The 25,852-nt window shown below is 35.9% G+C and overlaps 1 protein-coding gene across 4 annotated transcripts in view; it reads left to right on the forward strand.

Moving 5' to 3' along the window:
* GALNT13 (polypeptide N-acetylgalactosaminyltransferase 13) overlaps positions 1-25,852 on the forward strand; it is a 733,891-nt gene that overhangs the window by 194,466 nt on the left and 513,573 nt on the right. For all 4 annotated transcript variants that reach the window (XM_063694846.1, XM_055380888.2, XM_031008835.3 and 1 more), the window contains exon 3: positions 15,710-15,955. In XM_063694846.1, coding sequence (XP_063550916.1) covers positions 15,814-15,955 — 142 coding nt within the window. In that variant the 5' untranslated portion in view covers positions 15,710-15,813. The remainder of the gene's footprint in view (positions 1-15,709; positions 15,956-25,852) is intronic.

Raw genomic sequence — 25,852 nt, forward strand, 5'->3', positions numbered from 1 at the left:
TCTTTATGAGGACTTAATTTCATTATATTTTAATAATAATCTATTCCTTTTAAAGTCCCAATATCATATATTTTAGGTTTTGACAACCATAGCATCTTCATAGAATGAATATCCCTAAATTCAAGCATGGCTGAAGAGAGCTATGTGTAACAAATTGCCTTGACACAGGACATCTGCCTTATAAAATGTTACTGCTTTCTAAACATTCTCTGTAAATTTATCTCCACCCTTATTTCACTCACTCTATGGCCAAGTATTGTTTGTCACTTCATTCTCTCAACATTTGTAGTTATGTATAAAAACTATCTGTTAGGAGTTTTACATATTGGAATTACTCCATATGTTTCATATATCATTTTCTTATCCCTAATCCACTGCTCTTGTATATCTCCCCTCCTGGATCCTAAGACAAAAGGCAGGAATTGTGTCTTGTTGTCTGTTTTGTTTTGTTCTCATATTTCTTTTTATTTAATTCAAGAGAAAAGTTGAAAATACCTCACAGTACCTGCCTGTCAGACAATGTGAGGTCGAGTGGGCCACAGCACTGGCATCACCCCAGGTTGTTAGACATGTGCTATCCCCGGCCTTATCCCAGCCCTACTGTACAGAAATCTGCATTTTATTTTATTTTTCTTTCCAACATTTATTTTAGGTTTACGGGGGCAGGTGGAAGTTTGTTACATGGGTAAAGTACATGTTGTGGAGGTTTGGTGTGCAGATTATTTCATCACCCAGGTAATGAGAATAGTACCCAAAAGGTAGTTTTTCAGTACTTAACCTCCTCATACCCTCCACCTTCAAGTAGGCCCTTGTGTCTATTTTTTCTTCTTTATGTCTATGTGTACTCAGTGTTTAGCTTACACTTATAAGTGACAACATGCTGTATTTGGTTTTTCTGTTCCTGTGTTAATTCTTTTAGGACAATGGCCTCCAGCTCCATCCATGTTGCTGCAAAAGACACGGTTTCGTTCTTTTTATGGCTGTATAGTATTCCATGGTGTGTATTTGGCACATTTTCTTTATTTAGTCTACCAGTGATGGGCATCTAGGTTGATTCCATGTCATTGCTATTGTGAGTAGTGCTGCAATGAACATACACATATATATGTCTTAATAATAAAATGATTTATATTCCTTTGGGTATATACCTACTGATGAAATTGCTATGTCAAATGGTAGTTCGGTTTTAAGCTCCTTGAGAAATCTTCAAAATGTTTTCCCCATTGGCAGAACTAATTTACATTCTTATTAGCAGTGTATAAACATTCCCTTTTCTCCACAATTTCACCAGCCTCTGTTATTTTTGAATTGTTAATAGCCATTCTGACTGGTGTAAGGTGGTATCTCATTGTGGTTTTGATTTGCATTTCTCTAATTATTAGTGATGTTTATCATTTTTCCTTATGTTTGTTGGTCACATGCATGCCTTCTTTTGAGAAGTGCCTGTTCATGTCTTTTGTCCACTTTTTAATGGGGTTTGTTTTTTGCTTGTTTATTTAAGTTCCTTATAGATTCTGAATATTAGACCTCTGATGGATGCATAGTTTGCGGATATGTTCTTCCTTTCTGAGGGTTGTGAGGGTTGTCTGTTTGTTGTCTGCTTGGCAGAGGCTCTTTAATTTAATTAAGTCCCACTTGGCAATTTTTGTTTTTGTTGCAATTGCTTTTGGCATCTTCATCATGAAATCTTTGCCGGGACCTGTGTCCAGAGTGGTATTTCCTAGGTTATCTCCTAGAGTTTTTATAGTTTTAGGTTTTGCATTTAAGTCTATAGTCCATCTTGAGTTGACTTTTACATATGGTGAAAGGAATTTCTATTTTCTGCCTATGCTAGCCAGTTATCTCAGCATCATTTATTGAATAGGAAGTCCATTCCTCATTGCTAGTTTTTTTTACTTTGTTGAAGATCAGATGGCTGTAAGTGTATGGCTTTATTCCTGGGTTCTTTCTTCTGTTCCACTGGTCTATGTCTGTTTTTGTACCAGTAAGTACCATGCTGTGTTGGTTACTGTAGTCTTGTGGTATAGTTTGAAGTCAGGTAGTGTGATTCCTCTGGCTTTGTTTTTCTTGCTTAGTATTGCTTTGGCTATCTGGGCTCTTATTTGGTGCCATATGAACTTTAGAATAGTTTTTTTCTAATTCTGTGATGAATGTCCTTGGTAGTTTGATAGGAATGGTATTGAATCTGTAAATGGCTTTGGGCAGTATAGCCATTTTATCAGTGTTGATTCTTCCTACTCATGAGCATAGACTGTTTAACCATCTGTGTCATCTCTGATTTCTTTCAGCAATGTTTTCTAATTCTCAATGTAAAGATATTTCATTGTCCAGGGTAGCTGTATTGCTGTATTCCTAAGTGTGTGTGTGTGTGTGTGTGTGTGTCTATTGTGAATGGGATTGCCTCTTTGATTTAGATCTCAGCTCTGACATTATTGGTGCATAAAAATGCTACTGATTTTTGTACATTGATTTTGTATGCTGAAGCTTTGCTGAAATTGTTCATCTGATCTAGTAGCCTTTTAGCAGAGACTGTAGGGTTTTCTAGTATAAAATCCTATTGTCCACAAACAGAGATAGTTTTATTTACTCTCCTTCTATTTGGATAGCTTTTATTTCTCTCTCTCGCTTGATTACTCTCACTATGACTCCCAGTATGATGCTGAATAGGAGTAGTGAGAGTGGGCTTCCTTGTCTTTTTCTGGATCTTAAGGAGAACGTTTCCAGCTTTTGCCTATTCAGTATGGTGATGGCTGCGGTTTTGTCGTAGGTGGCTCTTATTTTAAGGTATACTCATTTCATGCCTAGTTTGTTGAAGGTTTTTAACATGATGCCGTGTTGAATTTTATTGAAAACCTTTTCTGTGTCTATCAAGATGATCATGTGGTTTTTATTTTTAGTTCTGTTTATGTGCTGAAGCACATTTATTGATTCACGTATGTTGAACCAACCTTGCATCCTAGGGATAAAGCCTACTTGATCATGGTGGATTAGCTTTTCAATGTGCTGCTGGATTCAGTTTGCTAGTATGTTGCTTTTACCTCTATGAGGATTTTTACATCTATGGTCATCAGGGATATTGGCCTGATATTTTCTCTTTTCATTGTGTTTGTTTTTAGGTTTTGGTATGATAATGATACTGGCCTCACAGAATAAGTTAGGGAGGATTTCTTCCTCCTCAATTTTTGGGAAGAGATTCAGTAAGATTGGCACCAGTTCTTTATATTTCTGGTAGAATTTGGCTGTTAATCCCTCTCATCCAGGGCTTTATTTGGTTGGTAGGTTTTTTATTACTTATTCAGTTTTGGAACTCACCCAGGAATTTATCCATTTCTTCTGTTTTCTAGTCTGTGTTAATAGAGGTGTTTATAATAGTCTGAGGTTTTTTGTATTTCTGTGGAGTCAGTGATAATGTCTCCTTTGTCACTTATGATTGTGTTTAATTTTCTCCCCCTTTTTATTATTCTAACTAGTGGTTTATTAATCTTATTTATTTTTTCAAATAACCAACTTTTGGCTTCATTGATCTTTTCTCTGGTTTTTCATATCTAAATTTAATTTAGTTTAGCTCTGTTTCTGGTTATTTCTTTTCTTCTGCTTGCTTTGAGGTCAGTTTGCCCTTGTTTTACTCGTTCCTTTAGGAGTGATGTTATGTTGTTAATTTGAGATCTTTTAAACTTTTTCATGTGTGCTATAGACTTTCCTTCTTCTTAATACTGCTTTAGCTGTGTCCCAGAGATTCTGGCATGTTACTTCTTTGTTTTTCTTAGTTTCAAAGAATTTCTTGATTTCTACCTTAATTTCATTGTTTGCCCAAAAGTCATTCAGGAGCAGGTTAATTTCCATGTAATTGTATGTTTTTGACAGATCTTCTTTTTCTTTTTTTTCTTTTTTTCTGTCTTTTTTTTTTTTTTTTTGAGATGGAGTCTCACTCTTGTCACCCAGCCTCAAATGCAATGGTGCAATCTTGGCTCGCTGTAACCTCCGCCTCCTAGGTTCAAACGATTCTCCTGCCTTAGCCTTCCCAGTAGCTGGGATTACAGGGGCCTGCCACCATGCCTGGCTAATTTTTGTATTTTTAGTAGAGATGGGGTTTCACTATATTGGTCAGGCTGGTCTCAAACTCCTGACCTCAGGTGGTCCTCCTGCGTTGGCTTCCCAAAATGCTGGGATTACAGGCATGAGCCACTGTGCCCGGCCTGACAGATCTTCTTAGTTTTGATTTCTATTTTTATTGCTCTGTGTTTTGAGAGTATGGTTGGTATGATTTCAGCTTTTTTTAAAATTTGTTTATAATTGCTTTATGGGTGAACATGTGATTGATTTTAGAGTATTTGCCACTTACAGATGAAAATTATACCTCTTCTGTTTTTAAGGGATGAAGAGTTCTGTATATGTCTGTTAGGTACATTTGGTCAAATGTTGAGTTCAGGTCCTGAATTTCTTTGTTAGTTTTCTGCCTCAATGATCTGTCTAATTCTGTTGGTTGGGTGTTGAAGTCTCCTATTACTATTGTGTGGTTATCTAAGTCTCTTTGTAGGTTCCTAAAAAGAGAATTTCTGTGACCCAGTGTTGGTTGCAAATATAATATTCTTCTTTTGTCTTTTTTGATCTTTGTTGCTTTAAAGTCTGTTTTCTCTGAAATTAGAATAGCAACTCAATATTTTTTTGGCTTTCTATTTGCTTGATAATTATTGTCCATACCTTTACTTTGAGCCTATGGGTATCATTGCATGTGAGATGGTTCTCCTGAAGTCAGCATATGCTTGAGTCTTTCTTCTTTATCCAAATCTTCACTTTGTGCCTTTTAAGTGGGGTGTTTATCCTGTTAAGTGGGGATGTTTAGCCTCTTTATTTTTAAGGTTAATACTGATATGTGTAGATTTGATCCTGTCATCATGTTGTTAGAGTAGCTTGTTGTTATGTAAACTTGATCATGTAGGTGTTTTATGGTGTCAGTGGGCTATTTATTTAAGTTTGTTTGTTTGTTTGTTTTGGTGGCCAGTAATGGTCTTTCATTTTCATGTTTAGCACTCCCTTAAAGACCTCTTGTAAAGTGGGTCTGGTGATAACAAATTCCATTAGCTTGTCTGAAAAGGATTTTATTTCTCCTTCTCTTACGAAGCTTCATTTGGCTGGATAGGAAATTCTTAGTTGGACTTTCTTTTCTTTAAGAATACTGAATATAGGCCCCACAGTCTCTTTTGGCTTATAAGGTTTCTACTGAAAAGTCCATTATTAACCAGATGGGGTTCCATTTGTAGGTCACCTGCCTCTCCTCTCTAGGGGCCTTTAACATTTTTTTTTCGTGTTGACCTTGGAGAATCTGATGACTGCATGTCTTGGGGATGATCATCTTTTACAGTATCTCAGAGGATTTTTCTGAATGTATCTTTAATGCCTTAGCACAGTGTTGGCATTTATGTGGGCACTAAATTATATCTGTTGGATAAATGAAAGGAATATTTTAGTTTTACAATTAAGGTGGTAATTTTATTCTTAAAGTAATACATGATTGTAGCAAAAATTCAAGCTTGCAGAAGACTGTAAATTCTGTTGTTCGGAGATTACCAAGTTTAATGAGTGTATCTATAAATTTTCTGGGAATATGAAAATTTACACAGACAGACACACATACATATTTCCTGCTTTTTTTTGTGTGTGATGATCTCAGGTCTATGAAGGTTCTGGAATTTGATTTTACCTCACATAAAAGCTAAAAGTTAGCTTGTTATTATGTCATGGATTTGGGCAGAATGGACTTCTGTATTAGAGTGAAGGACATTTTTTACTCATGGCACAGGAAGTACATGAGCCATCAGATGTCACATGTCAATGCAGTTTGTCACATATTGGTCTTTTAACACATGCTTGCATGTACGGATATCCATTCTATGAAGATGCTATGACTATAAAAGTACAATATATGTTTGTGTGAGTTCCACTTGCTTCCTGTGTCCTATTGAGGTTATGTGGATAGCCCCAGTGGATTCCTACTTACATGGTGGGTTGCATTACAGAAAAAGACCAATAACCTTAGATAAGCTACTATTTTATAATAAACATTTTTCAATATTCCTTACTGCAAACACAGTTATGAAAAGTGGCCTGGGTGTTTGGGGCCTTGCATTCTTGGCATCCCCAGCAAGAAGTATTAGGAGTTTATGAGAGTGGAGGAGTGTCTCTCAATGATATCCACTTTTGATCTTTGATCATGTTGGCTTCTGGTGAAATTTCATGTGATTATGGCACTCCATTGAACACCCTAAATAATATGACAGTGGCTGGGGTCACATCTATTTAGTTTTTCTCATACAGTATTTATATAAGGCTATTATGAGCAGAACTTCTAACAACAGGATTAGGCCAACTTGGAGTTTTGACTTTACTCATGTTTCCCCATGGTCCTGGACTCAGTCACTGTAAATAAGTCTAAGAGGATATCAATAGGTTTTATTCTATAAAACCAAACTGTGGTGGTCTAAGAACAGTGTATTATCCAGCACAACTGACACAAGGGAGTTTACATAGAACTGCTTATCTTTGGTTATCATTGCAATAGATGATTTAGTAGAATCTGAATTTCCATGGAGAGATAGTCCATGGCTTACTCAGCCCATACACAAACATATAGCCCAAAGGGACACAAATCTGTCCAATCAGGATTTTTTATTTAACTTTATTTGGATCATCATTACATTGGTCTGATTAAGCATGTGCCGTGTCACTGAAGAGTTGTAGCCTGGATTGTTTACATGGCATAAGCCAAAGTGCTCAGACATCAGGAGAAGCAAGTGAATTTCTATCAGCCAGATAGAAACAATGTTATGCAAGTTCCTGTGTTTGTTTAGGTGGGAGGAAGGGTATCTTTTTGGGAGCAGCCATTTATGGCATCAGGCACAGCAGAGCAGTGTAGGACTGGCCATGCCCACATGAGTTTTTCTGTTTCATAGCACTTGGAAGAGATGACAAATGGAACAGCAGGCTGGATTGTCAGCCACAGATGCTACTTCACTCAGGCAGGCCATATGATTATTTTGCCAGGCTCTGATTCTGGATCTAGGTGACAAACAGAGCATTAATTAACCCATCCTCTTCCCCACAACTCTTGGTGTACAAGCCATTTCTTCCCCAGATGTCAGAGTTATTGCTTTCTCCACAGACATGAAATTTTGTGTGCCCTATTTCAGTATAACTTTGCTTTACTTCTCTCCAGTCCTCTATTAATCTAACCCAGAGCTTTGATATGAAAGTGTTAAATGCAAGTGGAACAGAGACATTTTTACAAAATATACAGAGACTCATTATACCTCTCATGTTTGCCCACATAGGCCATTGTAGAGGGATTCATTTAGCCGTAGAGTTAGCTGTCTGTGTCTGCAGTTTCTGCATTCACAGATTCAAGTAACCTTGGATTGAAAATATTTGCAAAAGAACACAATAAAAATAGAAATACAACAATAAAATCACAGATAAAAACAATTTAGCATTAACAACTATTTGCGTAACACTTACATTGTATTAGGTGTTATGAATAATCTAGAAATGACTTAAGGACTACAGGAATATGTGCATAGGTTATATACAAATACTATGCCATTTTATATAATGGACTTGAGCTTTGAGTTTGGAAAATCTAATACCTTGACTATCATTTTATTATTAGGTGGCCTTTGCAACAAATGGCACAACATTGCCAGACCGTAGATGGTCTGGAAACCAGCAAATATGACCCAGTTTAGTTTCATGGGCCACAGTGGTATGGCTGGAGGTGACTGATTGGCCTGAAACAGCAGCCCTGTAACCTGAAATCAGGTAGGATGGTGATGTAGGCACCTTTATCACAGAGAGCCATAAATATTCTTATTCCCACCATCCCTTCTTAGCGATGAACCATACTTGTGTTTCAGGCCAAGGATAGGATTTACAATTTATTTTAAATGTGATAGAAGCTGTTGATCAATAATGAGCAGAACAGGGAAGATATCTAATTAAATTAAATTTTTTTTTTGAGACAGTCTCACTCTGTCACCCAGGCTGGAGTGCAGTGGCATGATCTTGGCTCACTGCCACCTCCACCTCCCGGGTTCAAGTGATTCTCCTGCCTCAGCTTCCTGAGTAGCTGGGACTACAGGCGTGCACCACCATGCCTGGCTAGTTTTTTGTATTTTTGGTAGAGACGGGGTTTCACTGTGTTAGCCAGGATGGTCTCAATCTCCTGACCTTGTGATCCGCCCACCTTGGCCTCCCAAAGTGCTGGGATTACAGGCGTGAGCAACCGTGCTTGGCCATTAAATTTAAATTTTAACAGGAACCACCTGCCTTTTTTGTGAAGACTAGATTATAATGGGGGTGCATTTAAGATGCTAAGACATAGCATATGATCAAGCAATTCTACACCTAGGCATATACCCAAGAACAATGAAAACATATGTCTGCAGAAAATTTGTACCTAAATGTTAACAGCTTAAATTTTTCATAATAGTCAAAAGGTAGAAACAACACAAATGTGCATCAAGTGATGAATGGATAAATAAAATGTGTATAGCTATACAATGGAATATTATTTGGCAATAAAAAGAAATGAAGTACTTGTATATGCTACAATGTGAATGAACATTGAAAACATTGTGCTAAATGAGAGAAGACAGTCATGAAGGCAACGTATTGCATGATTCAATTTGTATGAAACATTCAAAATAGGAAAATTCATAGCCAATAAATCAGATTAGTAGTTACCTATGTCTATGGATGATGGTAGGATTGAGGGTTCTAGCAAAGGGGAGTGGTTTACTTTTTGAGGAAAGGAAATGCCCTAAAATTGATTGTGGTGATAGACACACAATGTGTGACTATATTGCATTGTATACTTTAAATGAGTGAATTATCAGATATATGAATTATATCTCAATAAAACTGTTTTTTAAAACAATCTAAGGCAGCATTTCAAAATCCTGGTGGCTGCTTGGTCTATAGTTGTAGTGGTGGAATTGGTGAAAAGTGGCACAGAATTTGCTGCACAATCAAATATGGAATGTGAAAGAAACAAGTTGCTAGAAAGGAGTACACGGTTTATGGCCAACCTATACCAAATGCTGCTGAGTATTTATGTAAGATAATGATTAAGAATTGATCATTGGATTTGACCCTGACCTTATCACATGAGGTTTCCACGTAGTGGCAGGACCTAAAGCCTGTGAAGTTTAAGAGAGAATGGGAAGATAGGGATGTATAGACATACATAATTATTGTCAAAAGTTTTACATTAAGGGTGAATAGATGGATGTAGGGGTACCTGAAGAGAGGTGTATGGTGAAATTACTTTATTCAAAGATTATTATTAATATAACATCTTTGCATATTGGTAATAATGACTTGTTAGAGAAGATAAACTAATGCAGAAGAGAAAAGTGCATTAGTCAAATCCTTGAATATGTGAGGGCAGAGGGTATTGCATTCTTTAAAGGGACAGTTCACCAGGGTAACAGGTGGACTTGTAGAATTTGGTATGGTAGTAATGGAAACAAGCAAGCAATACATTTAACATGGCAGTATGCAAAATTCTCTTCTGATTGTTTATATGTTCTCTGTTAAATGTAGATGCATAGTGATCAGCCATGAGAAAAAGAAAGTGTGGAGATGACAGTATGAGGAAGTCAAATAAGCTGCAAAATCGTTGTCTGAAAGATGGAGATTGATTTGGACTCCAGTGTGGGCTCATAGATTTAAAATGAGAAGTGGTGGAATAATTTGGGAGTTTCATGACAGCCATGTTCACCTATTTGCATGTAGAAGTGGAGTATAGGAAAGTGAATTTAACTAGCCAGTGTATTAGTTTGCTGGGGCTGCCCTAATGAATACCACAGACTGGGTGCCTTAAACAACAGAAATATATTTTCTCTCACATTTCTGGAGGCTAGAAGTCCAAAATCAAGATGTCAGCAGTGTTGATTTTATTCTGAGTCCTCTTTTTGTGGTTGGTAAATGGACGCCTTCTCTCTGTGTCTTCACATGGTTTTCCTGTGTCCTAATCTCCTCCTTGAAGGGTACCAGTCATATTAGATTAGGGTCCACCCATCACACCTCGTTTTGTCTAATTACCTTTTTAAATCCCCTATTTCCAAATATGGTTCCATTCTAAGATACTAGAGGTTAGGACTTGAACCCATGGATTTTTGGAATGTGGCAGGCAAGGACAATTCAGCCCATAACAACAAATGCTAGAGTTTTAAAATTTAAATATATTGGAGTGAGAGAGGGCGTATGTAAGAGAAGCGTAATCCTCTTCTCATGTAGCTTACCATTTAAGAAAGGGGGACAAATAAGAAACAAAAAAAACCCCACAATTTTTCAATAAATTGGGGGTGATAATTGCTAAGAAGGAAAATTAAGTGGGGTGAGAAGACAGTGAGTAAGGTGTGTGTGCTGTTTTATATAGGCTGATAGGAAAGCTCGTGGTGATGTGACATTTGAGCAGGAAGGAAGGAAGATCTGAAGGAAACAAGAGCAGGGAGCCATGAACCTATGACTGGGCAGAGAAAGCACAATCGCACATGCCCTGAGGCAAGCTAGTAATTGGTATATTTAAGGAACAGCCAGGAGACCTAAGTGACTGATGTGAACATGGTAGGAAATGAGATCAGAAAGGCATGAAGTAGAAGCTCTCTTATCTGGTGAACTTGTGACTACAATTTATTTAATCAAAAGTTGATGATATCAGGGAATCATATGATACCTATTTACCTTTAAAAGGGAGGTACAATTTACATTGAGTGAAATGCACTGATCTTAAGTGCACAGTTCAATGAGTTTTCACTATTGTAAAACCTTGTGTGACTCATACCACATTAGAAACTACATCTAAAATAGTTCTGCTTTGTGGTACTCTTGTTATCCAATCCCCTGAACACCTATACACTGAGCATGCAATGTTTCTGCAAGGGTGGGTAGGGAGAATCCTCATTGTTTTTTCTTGCTCTTAGAATGATGTTTCTGAATGATAATAATATGTGTTACTACTAGTAATAATAACTAATCTATATTGAGTTCTTATGTGCCAGGCACTGTTATAAGAGGTTATGTGTTACATCCCTGTACTCATCCTAGCCTTACAAGGTAACTACTATTCACATTTTGTGAGTAGGAAAACCAAGGCATTAAACATTTAAGGAACTTGAATCAAGTTGCACAATTAGTGAATGTTGGAACCCAGACTCAAATCATGACAATGTAACTCTGAAACGTTTTCTTTTACAGCCTATGTTAGGTTCCCTCCTGAGAATTGAATTTTATGGTATCAATATTCTCCCTTTCCTTAGTGTATATGCAGATGAGGAAACTTTTTGTTGTTGTTTTTTTCAGTTTTGTTTATTGCTTCTCTTCTACCATCTTTCAGTAAAAGACATTTATTTAGCATTATATTTGTTGGCTTCTTTGTCTCTTAGTTTAACCTTTAGTGTGATGTGGTTATTACAGTGGACACTTTGGTTTAGGCTGTGAGTGGATTTCCTGGGTTTAACTTAAGTTTTTGTCTTTTTTTTTTTTTGACAGAGTCTTGCTCTGTTGCCCAGGCTGGGGTGCAATGATACAATCTCGGCTCACTGCAACCTCCGCCCCCCAGGTTCAAGTGATTTTCCTGCCTCTGCCTCCTGAGTAGTTGGGATTACAGGAGTCCGCCACCACGCCCAGCTAATTTTACATTTTTAATAGAGACAGGGTTTTGCCATGTTGACCAGGCTGGTTTCGAACTCCTTACTTCAGGTGATCTACCTGCCTCAGCCTCCCAAATTGCTGGGATTACAGGTGTGAGCCACCGTGCCCGGCCAATTTCTTATCTTTATTCATACAAAGATCTGTTTTCCTATCAGTCAGACCTGAAGCTAATTTATGGTATTTTTTCAGGGCTTACTTACTACATTTATCAGCCCATAAACCAAACTGCAAAATTATTTGGTCATTAGTTCACAGAAGCTCCTGCCTAACTATTTAAAACATTTAAAGTATGCTGAGTGCCTGAAACTTCTGGAAGCATTACCAGCAGCCTTACACTAGTTTCCAGGATCCCTTGGCAGCCTCAAGGATAGCCTCATAAAATAGACTGAAAACATTTGCTCCCATTACACAATTTTCTACAAAAGAAAGTTTATGACTATAGATAAAAATATGTCTAATAGCAAGTAAAATAGATTCCCTGAGTAAGTCATAACTTCCTAATTAAAAAAGAAGAACAAATAAAAAACCAAAGCAAAAACAAAAGCTTTTTTCTTCTTAATTTAACAACATAGTTACAAAACCCTGAACTTTATCTAGATTTTATTTCTTATATTTAACATCAAACTTTTTTTTTGAGATGGAGTTTCTCTCTTGTTGCCCATGCTGGAGTACAGTGGCACAATCTCCGTTCCATTACAGGCACACGCCACCTTGCCTGGCTAATTTTTGTATTTTTAGTAGTTACAAGGTTTCAGTATGTTGGCCAGGCTGGTCTTGAACTTCTGACCTCAGATGATCCGCCCACCTCAGATGATCCGCCCACCTCAGCCTCCCAGAGTTCTGGGATTATGGGCATGAGCCACTGTGCCTAGCCTTAAAATCAATTTTTAATAAAGATATTAAATATGATTTAATAAAGATATTAAAGGAAATATGGTACACATTTTCAAGTAAAAATCCTATAACGTAGACAATCTTGCTGATACCATTACTTAATGTTTTTGAAACAATTAGGAAAAGGGTAATAGTATTGGAGAGAAAAGTCTGTAGTTTATGCAAGTTGCTCATGCACTACACTGGTTTGGCAAGCCAGGGATATTGAAGAACTTGGATTTTCTTACTGAGAAACAGAACAGTATTTGCAAATAAGTAGGGGTTTCCTGGAATAGAAACATAATACAGATGCTGATTCTCTTAAATAAACCTGGGCCACCCACTGTGCTTACGGTGGTTAGTATTCTGTGTTTAAAGTACCATTTTTTCTGCTCAGTTTTCTTCTCTTAAGAGGAATATTGAAATACAATATATAAGATTATTATTTTATAAGTGCCAGGGTATTAGATTTCTGTGAATGATAAAGTTTAGCCTGTTTTCAAGGTGTAGGTGTTTTCAAAATATAGGTAAATTTTAAAATTAAAAAATACAAGCGGAGTCTGTTTCATAATTACATAAGAAGTTTAAACAGCAACTTAGTTTTTCACATGAAATGATATAGTTAGAATTCTTTCAGTGCTAATATCTTAATATATAGCACTAGCAGGCTATGAAATTAGGATAATTTGAATACTGCTTGAAGTGGCAATAATATGTAATTTTGACTTTTTATCATAAATAAAGTTTAAGTTAAATTCTCAATAACCTCAACTGTTAGGCTCTTATTAGGAAATGACTTATCTTAGACATTTCAATATTTAATTAATACTGAGTGATTTCAGATTTTCTATTATAACAATATTCTTCATCTTTTCTTGAACGATTTTTTAAATTCTTTATCTTGCTTAAGCCTCACAATATTTTATGAGATTGATGGGGCAGGAAATATGTTATAAACAAATGAAGCACTGAGAAGCAAGATACCTACCTAAGGTCATCCCTTTATTTGATGACAGAGCCAGGGATGGTGCTGTTTACATCTTCCAGGATCATTTATGTATATGTACTCCTTATAAACTTGGGGACGGCCGTGTAGTGACCGTCAGTGTTATAGGTACTTCTCCAAGGAATTATTTTCTACAATAAAGTGAAAGGATCTACCCTATCTTAAGACTGAAGACAGAACATTTGATAGCTTGAATTGTTTCATATCTCAAATTTAGAAAAGAATGTACACAGTAACAGGAAATAAATATGGGATAATCATTCCTTTATTATCAGGTTTAGAGGCTGATTTCCAATATTTAGCTATCATTTTTATAGAAAATTAAAGTGGAAATGAAGCAAAGTAGATAATAACATGTTACTTTTTTCTAAGAAAAAAAAACCCAAATGTCATGTATTCTTTGGATTTACATATATCTCTCCATTATATATATATGTATATATATTCTGAATAAATGTAAATGTAATTTTTTTGTAATTACTAAAAATCTGTTACAATAATTATTTTGTAACTGGCGCTTTATGTGAATTTTGAATTTGTTGCTAGTTTAGGTTGGTTATAACAGGCAACAGAATTTCTGTTGCTTTATGGTGCTGTCAGCTGCTGTTAATTTAAAGAGCTTGTGCTCATCAAATTATACTTTGATGTTTTTGAGACAAACGTTTATGAAATATTTCAAGTGTCTTTGTACTTAATACTGTTCACCCCACATAGCTCTGTCAAAACTTCATCACTTATCTTATTCACATCAATAAGTTTACATTTTACTCGATATTATTTGAAATGTAACAAATGATATCAGATTATGTTTTGTCTGATTTACTTACTTTATAGATAAAAGTTGGTTAACCAGGTAGTTAAACAAATGTAGTAGTATAAATAAAATGCTCAATGTAGTATAAATAAAACAAATAAGTGTAAGGTATTCATTCTACACTTACCTTGAAAAATGTCTCTTAATAATTATGGACATATCTTTGTTATAGCCTTTAAATTCTTGCTCTGATTATTTTGAATCATTTATGTTAATATATTTTTTCCCCTGATAAATTGGATGCATACTATCTATTCTAAACGCACATTTATTGTAGATACTTTCTCTGCAGATCAGCTGGGATTTTAGAGGCTGTGTAATTATTGATCGTGTCTTGCAATTGCTCTACTTAAGAATATGAGAACAATTTTTTCTGTTTTATGTATTTATTTTATTTTATTTTTATGTATATATGTATTTTTTTTTTTTGAGACAGAGTTTTGCTCTTGTCACCCAGACTGGAGTGCAATTGTGTGATCTCAGGTCACTGCAATCTCCACCTACCAGGTTCAAGTGATTCTCCTGCCTCAGCCTCCTGAGTAGCTGGGATTACAGGCAGGTGCCACCATGCCTGGCTAATTTTTGTATTTTTAGTAGAGACGTGATTTTACCATGTTGGCCAGACTGGTCTCAAATTCCTGCAGGTGATCCGCCTGCCTCGATCTCTCAAAGTGCTGGGATTACAGGCGTGAGCCGCTGTGCCCAGCTCTGTTTTATGTTTTATTAATTATCTGTTCTGCAAGATGCTTTATAAATATGATTCTACATAATCCTCATAACAAATGAGGTTAAGCTTTGGCATTTCTATCCACATTATACAGATGAGGAAACTGTGGCTTAGAAAGTCTTCTATTCTTAGGAGGTGTACAGACCCAGACGTGTCTGTCTATGAAGGCCAGATTTTAGCCACTATAATATATTGTATCCCAGGATGATTTCTATTTCAGAATTATTGGCTAGTCAGAAGTACTGAATTAGAGTAAAGTCAGAATTGCACTATTTGACAACCTGGAGCTATAAAGAATATCATGATATGACTTTAAGTTCATTACAATACAACTTGAAGGAATCAAATAGTTTGTCAAGGGCCTAGCAGAGTAGTGGCAGATCTAGTATTAGGTATTAAAATGTTAACCAACTAGCTTGCTAGCAACTTTCATTTATTTAGGCTTTTAATTTTGGATTCGAAGGCTTGAGTACTGATATATTTGAGAACATTAAATAAGTCATACATTTCATGTTATATGTTCTTTATCCAAAAATCTATGTGTACAATTAATGAAATTTTCTTCTTTTTTTTAATGCAGTGGAATGTATCCTGCTTTCATCTTGAAGTTCACATGTGTGGCTTGGATTTATCACAGTAGCATTTGTCTTCAATCTGTGTGTTAACTAGAAATCAAGGAAAGACATGAGGAGATTTGTTTACTGCAAGGTGGTTCTAGCCACTTCACTGATGTGGGTTCTTGTTGATGTCTTCTTACTGCTGTACTTCAGTGAATGTAACAAATGTGATGACAAGAAGGAGAGATCTCTGCTGCCTGCATTGAGGGGTAAGTGCTTATGAAGCAAATACTGTTTTTATAGAGATGAGAAAAGTGGTGCCTTGACAAAATAAGAAACTTCAGAATCAGAAGAGTTTTGCCTTAGTGAGTTGGAAGAGCATTTTGGCAGCACTATTAATGCATGTTTAACCATGGGGAAGTTACTTTACCTTTCTTGGTCTTAGGCGTCTTCTTAGAAGAAATAAGAAGAGTTAGCTAACCTCTAAGATACCGTTCAACCTAATAAATTCTGGTGTTCTGTGACTGTATGAAAAGAACAGTTGAGTGAATGTTCAAACTGGGCAGAATTTTAAATCTAGGCTGCTAGAAGCCAAAAGCCTTTAAAGACCAAGCACATAACATAAAACGGAAAAACCACTAAAGTGAGACAGGTGGCGATTTTAGCAAACGAACTGTGCATGAATGACACCACTAAAGACTTCCAAAACAGTTGAAATAAAACAACCAATTTTTAAAACAAAACACATGGTGGTATGCAGATTTACCAGATTGCTGGCTGTATGTTAAGTGAAAAATATAATTTGAAGTATACTATAAAATTACTTTAATTCAGTATTTTCCTCTTGAGGGACCAGTTTCAAAGACTAAATATGAATGTAAACATAATAATTTGTATGAATGGTTATTTATCAAGTAAAGCCCTAGAGATTTGTTTTCTGTGAAGTTATTCCAGTTTTCTCTATGCTTTCTTTTTTGTTAACTTCAAGATCTATAAGTATATTTCTAATGTATTCCTAGAAAATTCAATACTTCTAAAATATGTAAGAGTACTCAAAATTAGTTTTATTCTCATTGAACTAACATATTCTCTGTTTGGCAAAAGTTTTCTGCATAAATATGACAAAAAGCAAGCTTCAATTGAAGTTTGATGACATGTTTGTACCTTCTGGAAAAGTGAATCTAAATTATCAAGTTGAGATTTACATTTATTTAATGAATATGATCTGCTTTTAATGTTATAGATATTTTTGAGATATTTATTGAACAAAACATTTAATAAGCAGAATCTCATTAACACTATCAGGTTATATGAAATTTAGGGAAACAGAAGAGCATTTCCAAAATTTAATTTTTGTTCAAAGAGTACTTTAGACATGTTGAGTTTGCTTTAGATTGCAAATCAGATTACTTTAGACATGTTGAGTTTGCTTTAGATTACAAAAATACTCTTGTTCATTTAGAGAAGTTCTGAATCGCTTCCTTGTCTTTTAAAATGGAACTTGCATTTTAGATTTTGACTAATACAAATAATTAAAAAAAATTTGCAAGTGACTGATGCTAGACCCATTTAGGTAGTTTACATGCATTTTTTTATGCCTTTATACTTCAGTTATTCTGAGAGGGGAACATTATTAGTCCATGTTTTTGACAGATGAACATGGGGAATGATTTGCTGATCTTTAGTTAAAACCCCAGAATTAATCAGCCTTATGAGCTTCTTTGTCAGAATCAGTTGAGTTGCTGCTTGGCTGAATGTAGAAAAGTGTTTTTGATGGATTACATCAGTTTGGAATGATCACTCTGTCATTTGTTGAAGGAAACCATCTAGATTGGTCACACACAAAAAATGTTATAATCTGATTCAACAAAACTTTGATAGCCTTTTTCTGCCAGTAACACAAAGGTACAGTTTTGCTGATTTATGTCCTTAATGATCCTTAAGTCTTAAATCTCAAAATGTGAAATTTAAAAATGCAAGGCAAGAATAACTTTTCTTTGTATTTAAATTGTAAAATTAAACTATTGTTCTCTTTGTTTATAAGACTTGTTATTTTACTTCATTCAGGTTGTTAAAAAATATAGACTTGGTGGCTAACAAGAAACAGACATTTATTTCTTAAAATTTTGGAGGCTGGGGATTCCAAGATGAAGGTGCTAGCAGATGCAATGTCTGATAAGGGCCTGTTCCTTATAAACAGCTGTCTTCTCACGAACCTCACTAGGCAGAATAGTTGAGAAATCTCTCTGGGGCATATTTTATAAGGGCACTAATTGCATTCGTGAAGGTTCCACCTTCATGACTTAATCACCCCCCCCAAAGGCCCTATCTCCTAATATCACTTTGAAGGTTAGGATTTCAGTATATGAATTTTGCAGAGACACAAATATTCAGTACATTGTACTACTTTAAAGTTTTATATTAATACTATTTGTCTTGAATAAATGGAAAATAGACTTGAGGGTTTTAATTTCATTTTCAATTGTCACTTGTTATTTCAGAATTTTACTTTAGGAATTTGCACCTTGTTTTCAAAATATTTTATTTGTAAGCAGATGATGCTGTGCAAAGTGTACCTAACTGGAATTTTCACATTTTAGGTCTGCTAAAAACAGGCTTTTTTACTTAAAAAAAAGATCCTTCTGGACCTGTGCATCTCCATTATTAAAGCAAAGGTTTTGGAGTAGGCAGTTTCTAAGTTCCCTTATATGTCTAAATTTTAAACAATTCCTAAGGACCCAATATTAACATACACTATTAATGAATTTTTGACATATTTTCATTCATTCACTCATTCATTATTTGTTAAGTTCTTACTCTATGCAAATCCTGGGGATATAACTGAGGTCCCTGATGTTTGGGACATAAGGGAACAAGGCTCCCACCTGCCATGGAGCTTAAAGTCAAATATATAGTAAACATTTTTGTCTTTCTGTATGTATTTATGTGACTGTGTGTGTGTGTGTGCGTGTAATCATGTGCCATATAATGATTTTTTGCTCAACAACTGACTGCATATATGATGCTGATCCCATAATATTTTAAAGTAATGATCACTGATGTTGAGTTTTTTTTTTTTCATATGATTGTTGGCTGCATGTATGCCTTCTTTTGAGGAATGTCTGTTCATGTCTTTTGCCCACTTTTTAGTGGTTTTTTTTCTTATAAATTTGTTTTAAGTCCCTTATAGATGCAGGATATTAGACCTTTGTCAGATGCATAGATTGCAAAAATTTTCTCCCATTCTGTAGGTTGTCTGTTTACTCTGTTGTTAGTTTCTTTTGCTGTGCAGAAGCCTTTTTGTTTAATTAGATCCCATTTGTCAATTTTTGCTTTTGTTGAAATTGCTTTTGGTGTCTTCGTCATGAAATCTTTGTCTGTGCCCATGTCCTGAATGGTATTGCCTAGGTTGTCTTCCAGGGTTATTATAGTTTTGGGTTTTACATTCAAGTCTTTAATCCATCTTGAATTAATTTTCCATATAGTATAAGGAAGGGGTCCAGTTTCAATTTTCTGCATATGGCTAGCCAGTTCTCCTAGCACCATTTATTGAATAGGGAATCCTTTCCCCATTGCTTATTTTGGTCAGGTTTGTCAAAGATCAGATAGTTGTAGGTGTGCGAACTTATTTCTGGGTTCTGTATTCTGTTCCATTGGTCTATATGTCTGTTTTTGTACCAGTACCATGCTGTTTTGCTTACTGTAGCCCTGTAGTATAGTTTGGTGTCAAGTAGCATGATGCCTCTAGCTTTGTTCTTTTTGCTTAGGATTGCTTTGACTTTTGGGCTTTTTTTGGTTTCATGTGAATTTTAAAATAGTCTTTTCTATTTCTGTGAAGAATGTTAATGGCAATTTAATGGGACTAAAAAAAAAAGCTCAACATGACTGATTATTAGCTAATTGCAAATCAAAGCCGCAATGAGATTCCATCTCACACCAATCAGAATGGCTATTACTAAAAAGTCAAAAAATAACATATGCTGGCAAGGTTGTGGAGAAAAAGGAACACTTCTTTCCTGTTGGTGGGAGTATAAATTAGTTCAACTATTGTGGAAGACAATGTGGTGATTGATTCATCAGAGACCTAAAGACAGAAATACTATTCAACCCGGTAATCCCATTATTGTATATACCCTAAGGAACATAAATTGTTCTATTATAAAGAGACATCCATGCATATGTTCATTGCAACACTATTCACATTAGCAAAGACATGGAATCAACCTAAATGCCCATCAATCATGGGCTGGATAAAGAAAATGTGGTACATATACACTATGGAATACTATGCGCCATAAAAAAGAATGAGATCACGTCCTTTGCAGGGACATGGATGGAGCTGGAGGCAGTTAGCCTTAGCAAAGTAATGCAGGAACAGAAAATCAAATAGCTCATGTTCTCACTTACAAGTGGGAGCTAAACAGTGACGACACATGGACACATAGACAGGAACAAAACACACTAAGGTGGAGGGCAGGAGAAGAGAGAAGATCAGGAAAAATAACTAATAAGTACTAGGCCTAATACCTGGGTGATGAATAAGTGTGTACAAGAAACCCAAGTGACACATGTTTACTGATGGAACAAACCTGCACATGTGTCCCTGAACTTAAAATAAAAGTTAAACAAATTATAACATTTTACTGTACCTTTTCTATGTTTGGATCTGTTTAGATACACAAATACAATTGTGTTATAATTTCCTATAGTATTGAGCATAGTAACATGTTATACAAGTTTGTAGCCTAGGAGAAATAGGCTATACCATACAGCCTAAGTGTGCAGTAGGCTATACTATTTAGTCTTGTGTAAGTACATTCTATGATGTTTGCACAATGATGACATCGCCTAGTGATGCACTTCTCAGAACACTTCCCCATCATTATGCAACGAATGACTGAATATATATTCAACTAAAAAGGAAAAGTAAGTTAGAAATGATTATAAAACATAATTGATATTAGGATCAGGAAGAAGAGGACACTGGATCTAGAGTATTAGATAAAATTTCTCAAGCCAGGCATGGTGGTGTGTGCCTGTAATCCCAAGTACTCAGAAAACTGAGGTGGGAGGATTGCTTGAGTTCAGGAGTTTGAGTCCAGGCTGGGCAATATAGTGAGACTTCATCTCAAAAAAGAAAAAAAAAAAAACCTTCACAAAGGCTGTAACATTAAAATTGAAGTTTACAGCATAAGAGTAGGAAATAACTAGTAAAAAGCAAAAAAATACTAAAATTCTAATAGAATGGTAAAGATTCCAGAAAGCCCAGGATACTTATAAAGGAGAAAAATACAGATTGGGGATGTGACAACTAACAGCTCTTAAAATTTAGTGTAATTAAGGCTATATAATTGGAACAGAGAAGCACAGGGGGAGACAAATTGTCCAAAGGAAGAGAATTAGCCCTCTGGTGGCGAACCACATGTGTACATATGTTTGGAACATTCTGTATATGACAGGAGAGGCATTGCAGATCAGTGGGGAAAAGAGAGGCTGTTCAATAAATGGAACCGAGAATAAAGTGGCAATCCATGTGGAAAGAGATGAAATTGGATGCCTAACTCATGTCATGAAGTTTGGATTTAGGACTTAAATGTCAAAAACAAAACTAAAACTTTAGCAGAAAAATATTTAGACATCTATAAGACCTTGGAATAAAAAAATTCTTAAAACATAAAAAAAATTACTGCAAAAAATATTGATAAATTTGACTATGTTAAACTTGAGAAAGTTAGTTCATTCAAATGTACCTTAAAGAAGATAAAAAGAGAAGTTAAAAATCATGGAATATATATAAAGCAAACGCAACTGACAAATTATTAAGTACGTATAAGTAACTTGATTGTTATATATATCAAGTATATATAAAATTTTTCTATAATTAATAAAAAAGTCCAAATAACCCAATAGAAAAAAATGGGCAACAGAACTGAAGTGACACTTCATAGAAAATGAAGCACATATAGCAAATAAATTTGTGAAGAAATAATTAACATGAGCTTTACTTGGAAAAATGCAGATCAAGGCTACAGTGATATATAACATATTTAGTCAGTTGGAAAAAACTATAAATGGCTGATAATACCAATTGCTAAAGGTGATGTGTCTCTACATTTTTATAAGAACTTCAGATAACAGTTGGACATTATCTCTGAAATCTGAACATTCATATATAACTCAGCACTTATAGTCATATACCCAAGAAAATTTTTCTTTTTTTTTTTTTTTTTTAAATTTTTTTTTTATTATACTTTAAGTTTTAGGGTACATGTGCACATTGTGCAGGTTAGTTACATATGTATACATGTGCCATTCTGGTGTGCTGCACCCACTAACTCGTCATCTAGCATTAGGTATATCTCCCAATGCTATCCCTCCCCCCTCACCCCACCCCACAACAGTCCCCAGAGTGTGATATTCCCCTTCCTGTGTCCATGTGATCTCATTGTTCAATTCCCACCTGTGAGTGAGAATATGCGGTGTTTGGTTTTTTGTTCTTGTGATAGTTTACTGAGAATGATGGTTTCCAGTTTCATCCATGTCCCTACAAAGGACATGAACTCATCGTTTTTTATGGCTGCATAGTATTCCATGGTGTATATGTGCCACATTTTCTTAATCCAGTCTATCATTGTTGGACATTTGGGTTGGTTCCAAGTCTTTGCTATTGTGAATAATGCCGCAATAAACATACGTGTGCATGTGTCTTTATAGCAGCATGATTTATAGTCCTTTGGGTATATACCCAGTAATGGGATGGCTGGGTCAAATGGTATTTCTAGTTCTAGATCCCTGAGGAATCGCCACACCGACTTCCACAATGGTTGAACTAGTTTACAGTCCCACCAACAGTGTAAAAGTGTTCCTATTTCTCCACATCCTCTCCAGCACCTGTTGTTTCCTGACTTTTTAATGATTGCCATTCTAACTGGTGTGAGATGATATCTCATAGTGGTTTTGATTTGCATTTCTCTGATGGCCAGTGATGATGAGCATTTTTTCATGTGTTTTTTGGCTGCATAAATGTCTTCTTTTGTGAAGTGTCTGTTCATGTCCTTTGCCCACTTTTTGATGGGGTTGTTTGTTTTTTTCTTGTAAATTTGTTTGAGTTCATTGTAGATTCTGGATATTGGCCCTTTGTCAGATGAGTAGGTTGCGAAAATTTTCTCCCATGTTGTAGGTTGCCTGTTCACTCTGATGGTAGTTTCTTTTGCTGTGCAGAAGCTCTTTAGTTTAATTAGATCCCATTTGTCAATTTTGTCTTTTGTTGCCATTGCTTTTGGTGTTTTGGACATGAAGTCCTTGCCCACGCCTATGTCCTGAATGGTAATGCCTAGGTTTTCTTCTAGGGTTTTTATGCTTTTAGGTCTAACGTTTAAATCTTTAATCCATCTTGAATTGATTTTTGTATAAGGTGTAAGGAAGGGATCCAGTTTCAGCTTTCTACATATGGCTAGCCAGTTTTCCCAGCACCATTTATTAAATAGGGAATCCTTTCCCCATTGCATGTTTTTCCCAGGTTTGTCAAAGATCAGATAGTTGTAGGTATGCGGCGTTATTTCTGAGGGCTCTGTTCTGTTCCATTGATCTATATCTCTGTTTTGGTAGCAGTACCATGCTGTTTTGGTTACTGTAGCCTTGTAGTATAGTTTGAAGTCAGGTAGTGTGATGCCTCCAGCTTTGTTCTTTTGGCTTAGGATTGACTTGGCGATGCGGGCTCTTTTTTGGTTCCATATGAACTTTAAAGTAGTTTTTTCCAATTCTGTGAAGAAAGTCATTGGTAGCTTGATGGGGATGGCATTGAATCTGTAAATGACCTTGGGCAGTATGGCCATTTTCACGATATTGATTCTTCCTACCCATGAGCATGGAATGTTCTTCCAATTGTTTGTATCCTCTTTTATTTCCTTGAGCAGTGGTTTGTAGTTCTCCTTGAAGAGGTCCTTCACATCCCTTGTAAGTTGGATTCCTAGGTATTTTATTCTCTTTGAAGCAATTGTGAATGGGAGTTCACTCATGATTTGGCTCTCTGTTTGTCTGTTGTTGGTGTATAAGAATGCTTGTGATTTTTGTACATTGATTTTGTATCCTGAGACTTTGCTGAAGTTGCTTATCAGCTTAAGGAGATTTTGGGCTGAGACAATGGGGTTTTCTAGATAAACAATCATGTCGTCTGCAAACAGGGACAATTTGACTTCCTCTTTTCCTAATTGAATACCCTTTATTTCCTTCTCCTGCCTGATTGCCCTGGCCAGAACTTCCAACACTATGCTGAATAGGAGTGGTGAGAGAGGGCATCCCTGTCTTGTGCCAGTTTTCAAAGGGAATGCTTCCAGTTTTTGCCCATTCAGTATGATATTGGCTGTGGGTTTGTCATAGATAGCTCTTATTATTTTGAAATACGTCCCATCAATACCTAATTTATTGAGAGTTTTTAGCATGAAGGGTTGTTGAATTTTGTCAAAGGCTTTTTCTGCATCTATTGAGATAATCATGTGGTTTTTGTCTTTGGCTCTGTTTATATGCTGGATTACATTTATTGATTTGCGTATATTGAACCAGCCTTGCATCCCAGGGATGAAGCCCACTTGATCGTGGTGGATAAGCTTTTTGATGTGCTGCTGGATTCGTTTTGCCAGTATTTTATTGAGGATTTTTGCATCAATGTTCATCAAGGATATTGGTCTAAAATTCTCTTTTTTGGTTGTGTCTCTGCCCGGCTTTGGTATCAGAATGATGCTGGCCTCATAAAATGAGTTAGGGAGGATTCCCTCTTTTTCTATTGATTGGAATAGTTTCAGAAGGAATGGTACCAGTTCGTCTTTATACCTCTGGTAGAATTCGGCTGTGAATCCATCTGGTCCTGGACTCTTTTTGGTTGGTAAACTATTGATTATTGCCACAATTTCAGCTCCTGTTATTGGTCTATTCAGAGATTCAACTTCTTCCTGGTTTAGTCTTGGGAGAGTGTATGTGTCAAGGAATGTATCCATTTCTTCTAGATTTTCTAGTTTATTTGCGTAGAGATGTTTGTAGTATTCTCTGATGGTAGTTTGTATTTCTGTGGGATCGGTGGTGATATCCCCTTTATCATTTCTTATTGTGTCTATTTGATTCTTCTCTCTTTTTTTCTTTATTAGTCTTGCTAGCGGTCTATCAATTTTGTTGATCCTTTCAAAAAACCAGCTCCTGGATTCATTGATTTTTTGAAGGGTTTTTTGTGTCTCTATTTCCTTCAGTTCTGCTCTGATTTTAGTTATTTCTTGCCTTCTGCTAGCTTTTGAATGTGTTTGCTCTTGCTTTTCTAGTTCTTTTAATTGTGATGTTAGGGTGTCAATTTTGGATCTTTCCTGCTTTCTCTTGTGGGCATTTAGTGCTATAAATTTCCCTCTACACACTGCTTTGAATGCATCCCAGAGATTCTGGTATGTTGTGTCTTTGTTCTCGTTGGCTTCAAAGAACATCTTTATTTCTGCCTTCATTTCGTTATGTACCCAGTAGTCATTCAGGAGCAGGTTGTTCAGTTTCCATGTAGTTGAGTGGCTTTGAGTGAGATTTTTAATCCTGAGTTCTAGTTTGATTGCACTGTGGTCTGAGAGATAGTTTGTTATAATTTCTGTTCTTTTACATTTGCTGAGGAGAGCTTTACTTCCCAGTATGTGGTCAATTTTGGAATAGGTGTGGTGTGCTGCTGAAAAAAATGTATATTCTGTTGATGTGGGGTGGAGAGTTCTGTAGATGTCTATTAGGTCCGCTTGGTGCAGAGCTGAGTTCAATTCCTGGGTATCCTTGTTGACTTTCTGTCTCGTTGATCTGTCTAATGTTGACAGTGGGGTGTTAAAGTCTCCCATTATTAATGTGTGGGAGTCTATGTCTCTTTGTAGGTCACTCAGGACTTGCTTTATGAATCTGGGTGCTCCTGTATTGGGTGCATATATATTTAGGATAGTTAGCTCCTCTTGTTGAATTGATCCCTTTACCATTATGTAATGGCCTTCTTTGTCTCTTTTGATCTTTGTTGGTTTAAAGTCTGTTTTATCAGAGACTAGGATTGCAACCCCTGCCTTTTTTTGTTTTCCATTTGCTTGGTAGATCTTCCTCCATCCTTTTATTTTGAGCCTATGTGTGTCTCTGCACGTGAGATGGGTTTCCTGAATACAGCACAC

Source organism: Gorilla gorilla, chromosome 11, assembly GCF_029281585.2.
Source record: "Gorilla gorilla gorilla isolate KB3781 chromosome 11, NHGRI_mGorGor1-v2.1_pri, whole genome shotgun sequence".
In the NCBI taxonomy this organism is placed as follows: domain Eukaryota; kingdom Metazoa; phylum Chordata; class Mammalia; order Primates; family Hominidae; genus Gorilla; species Gorilla gorilla.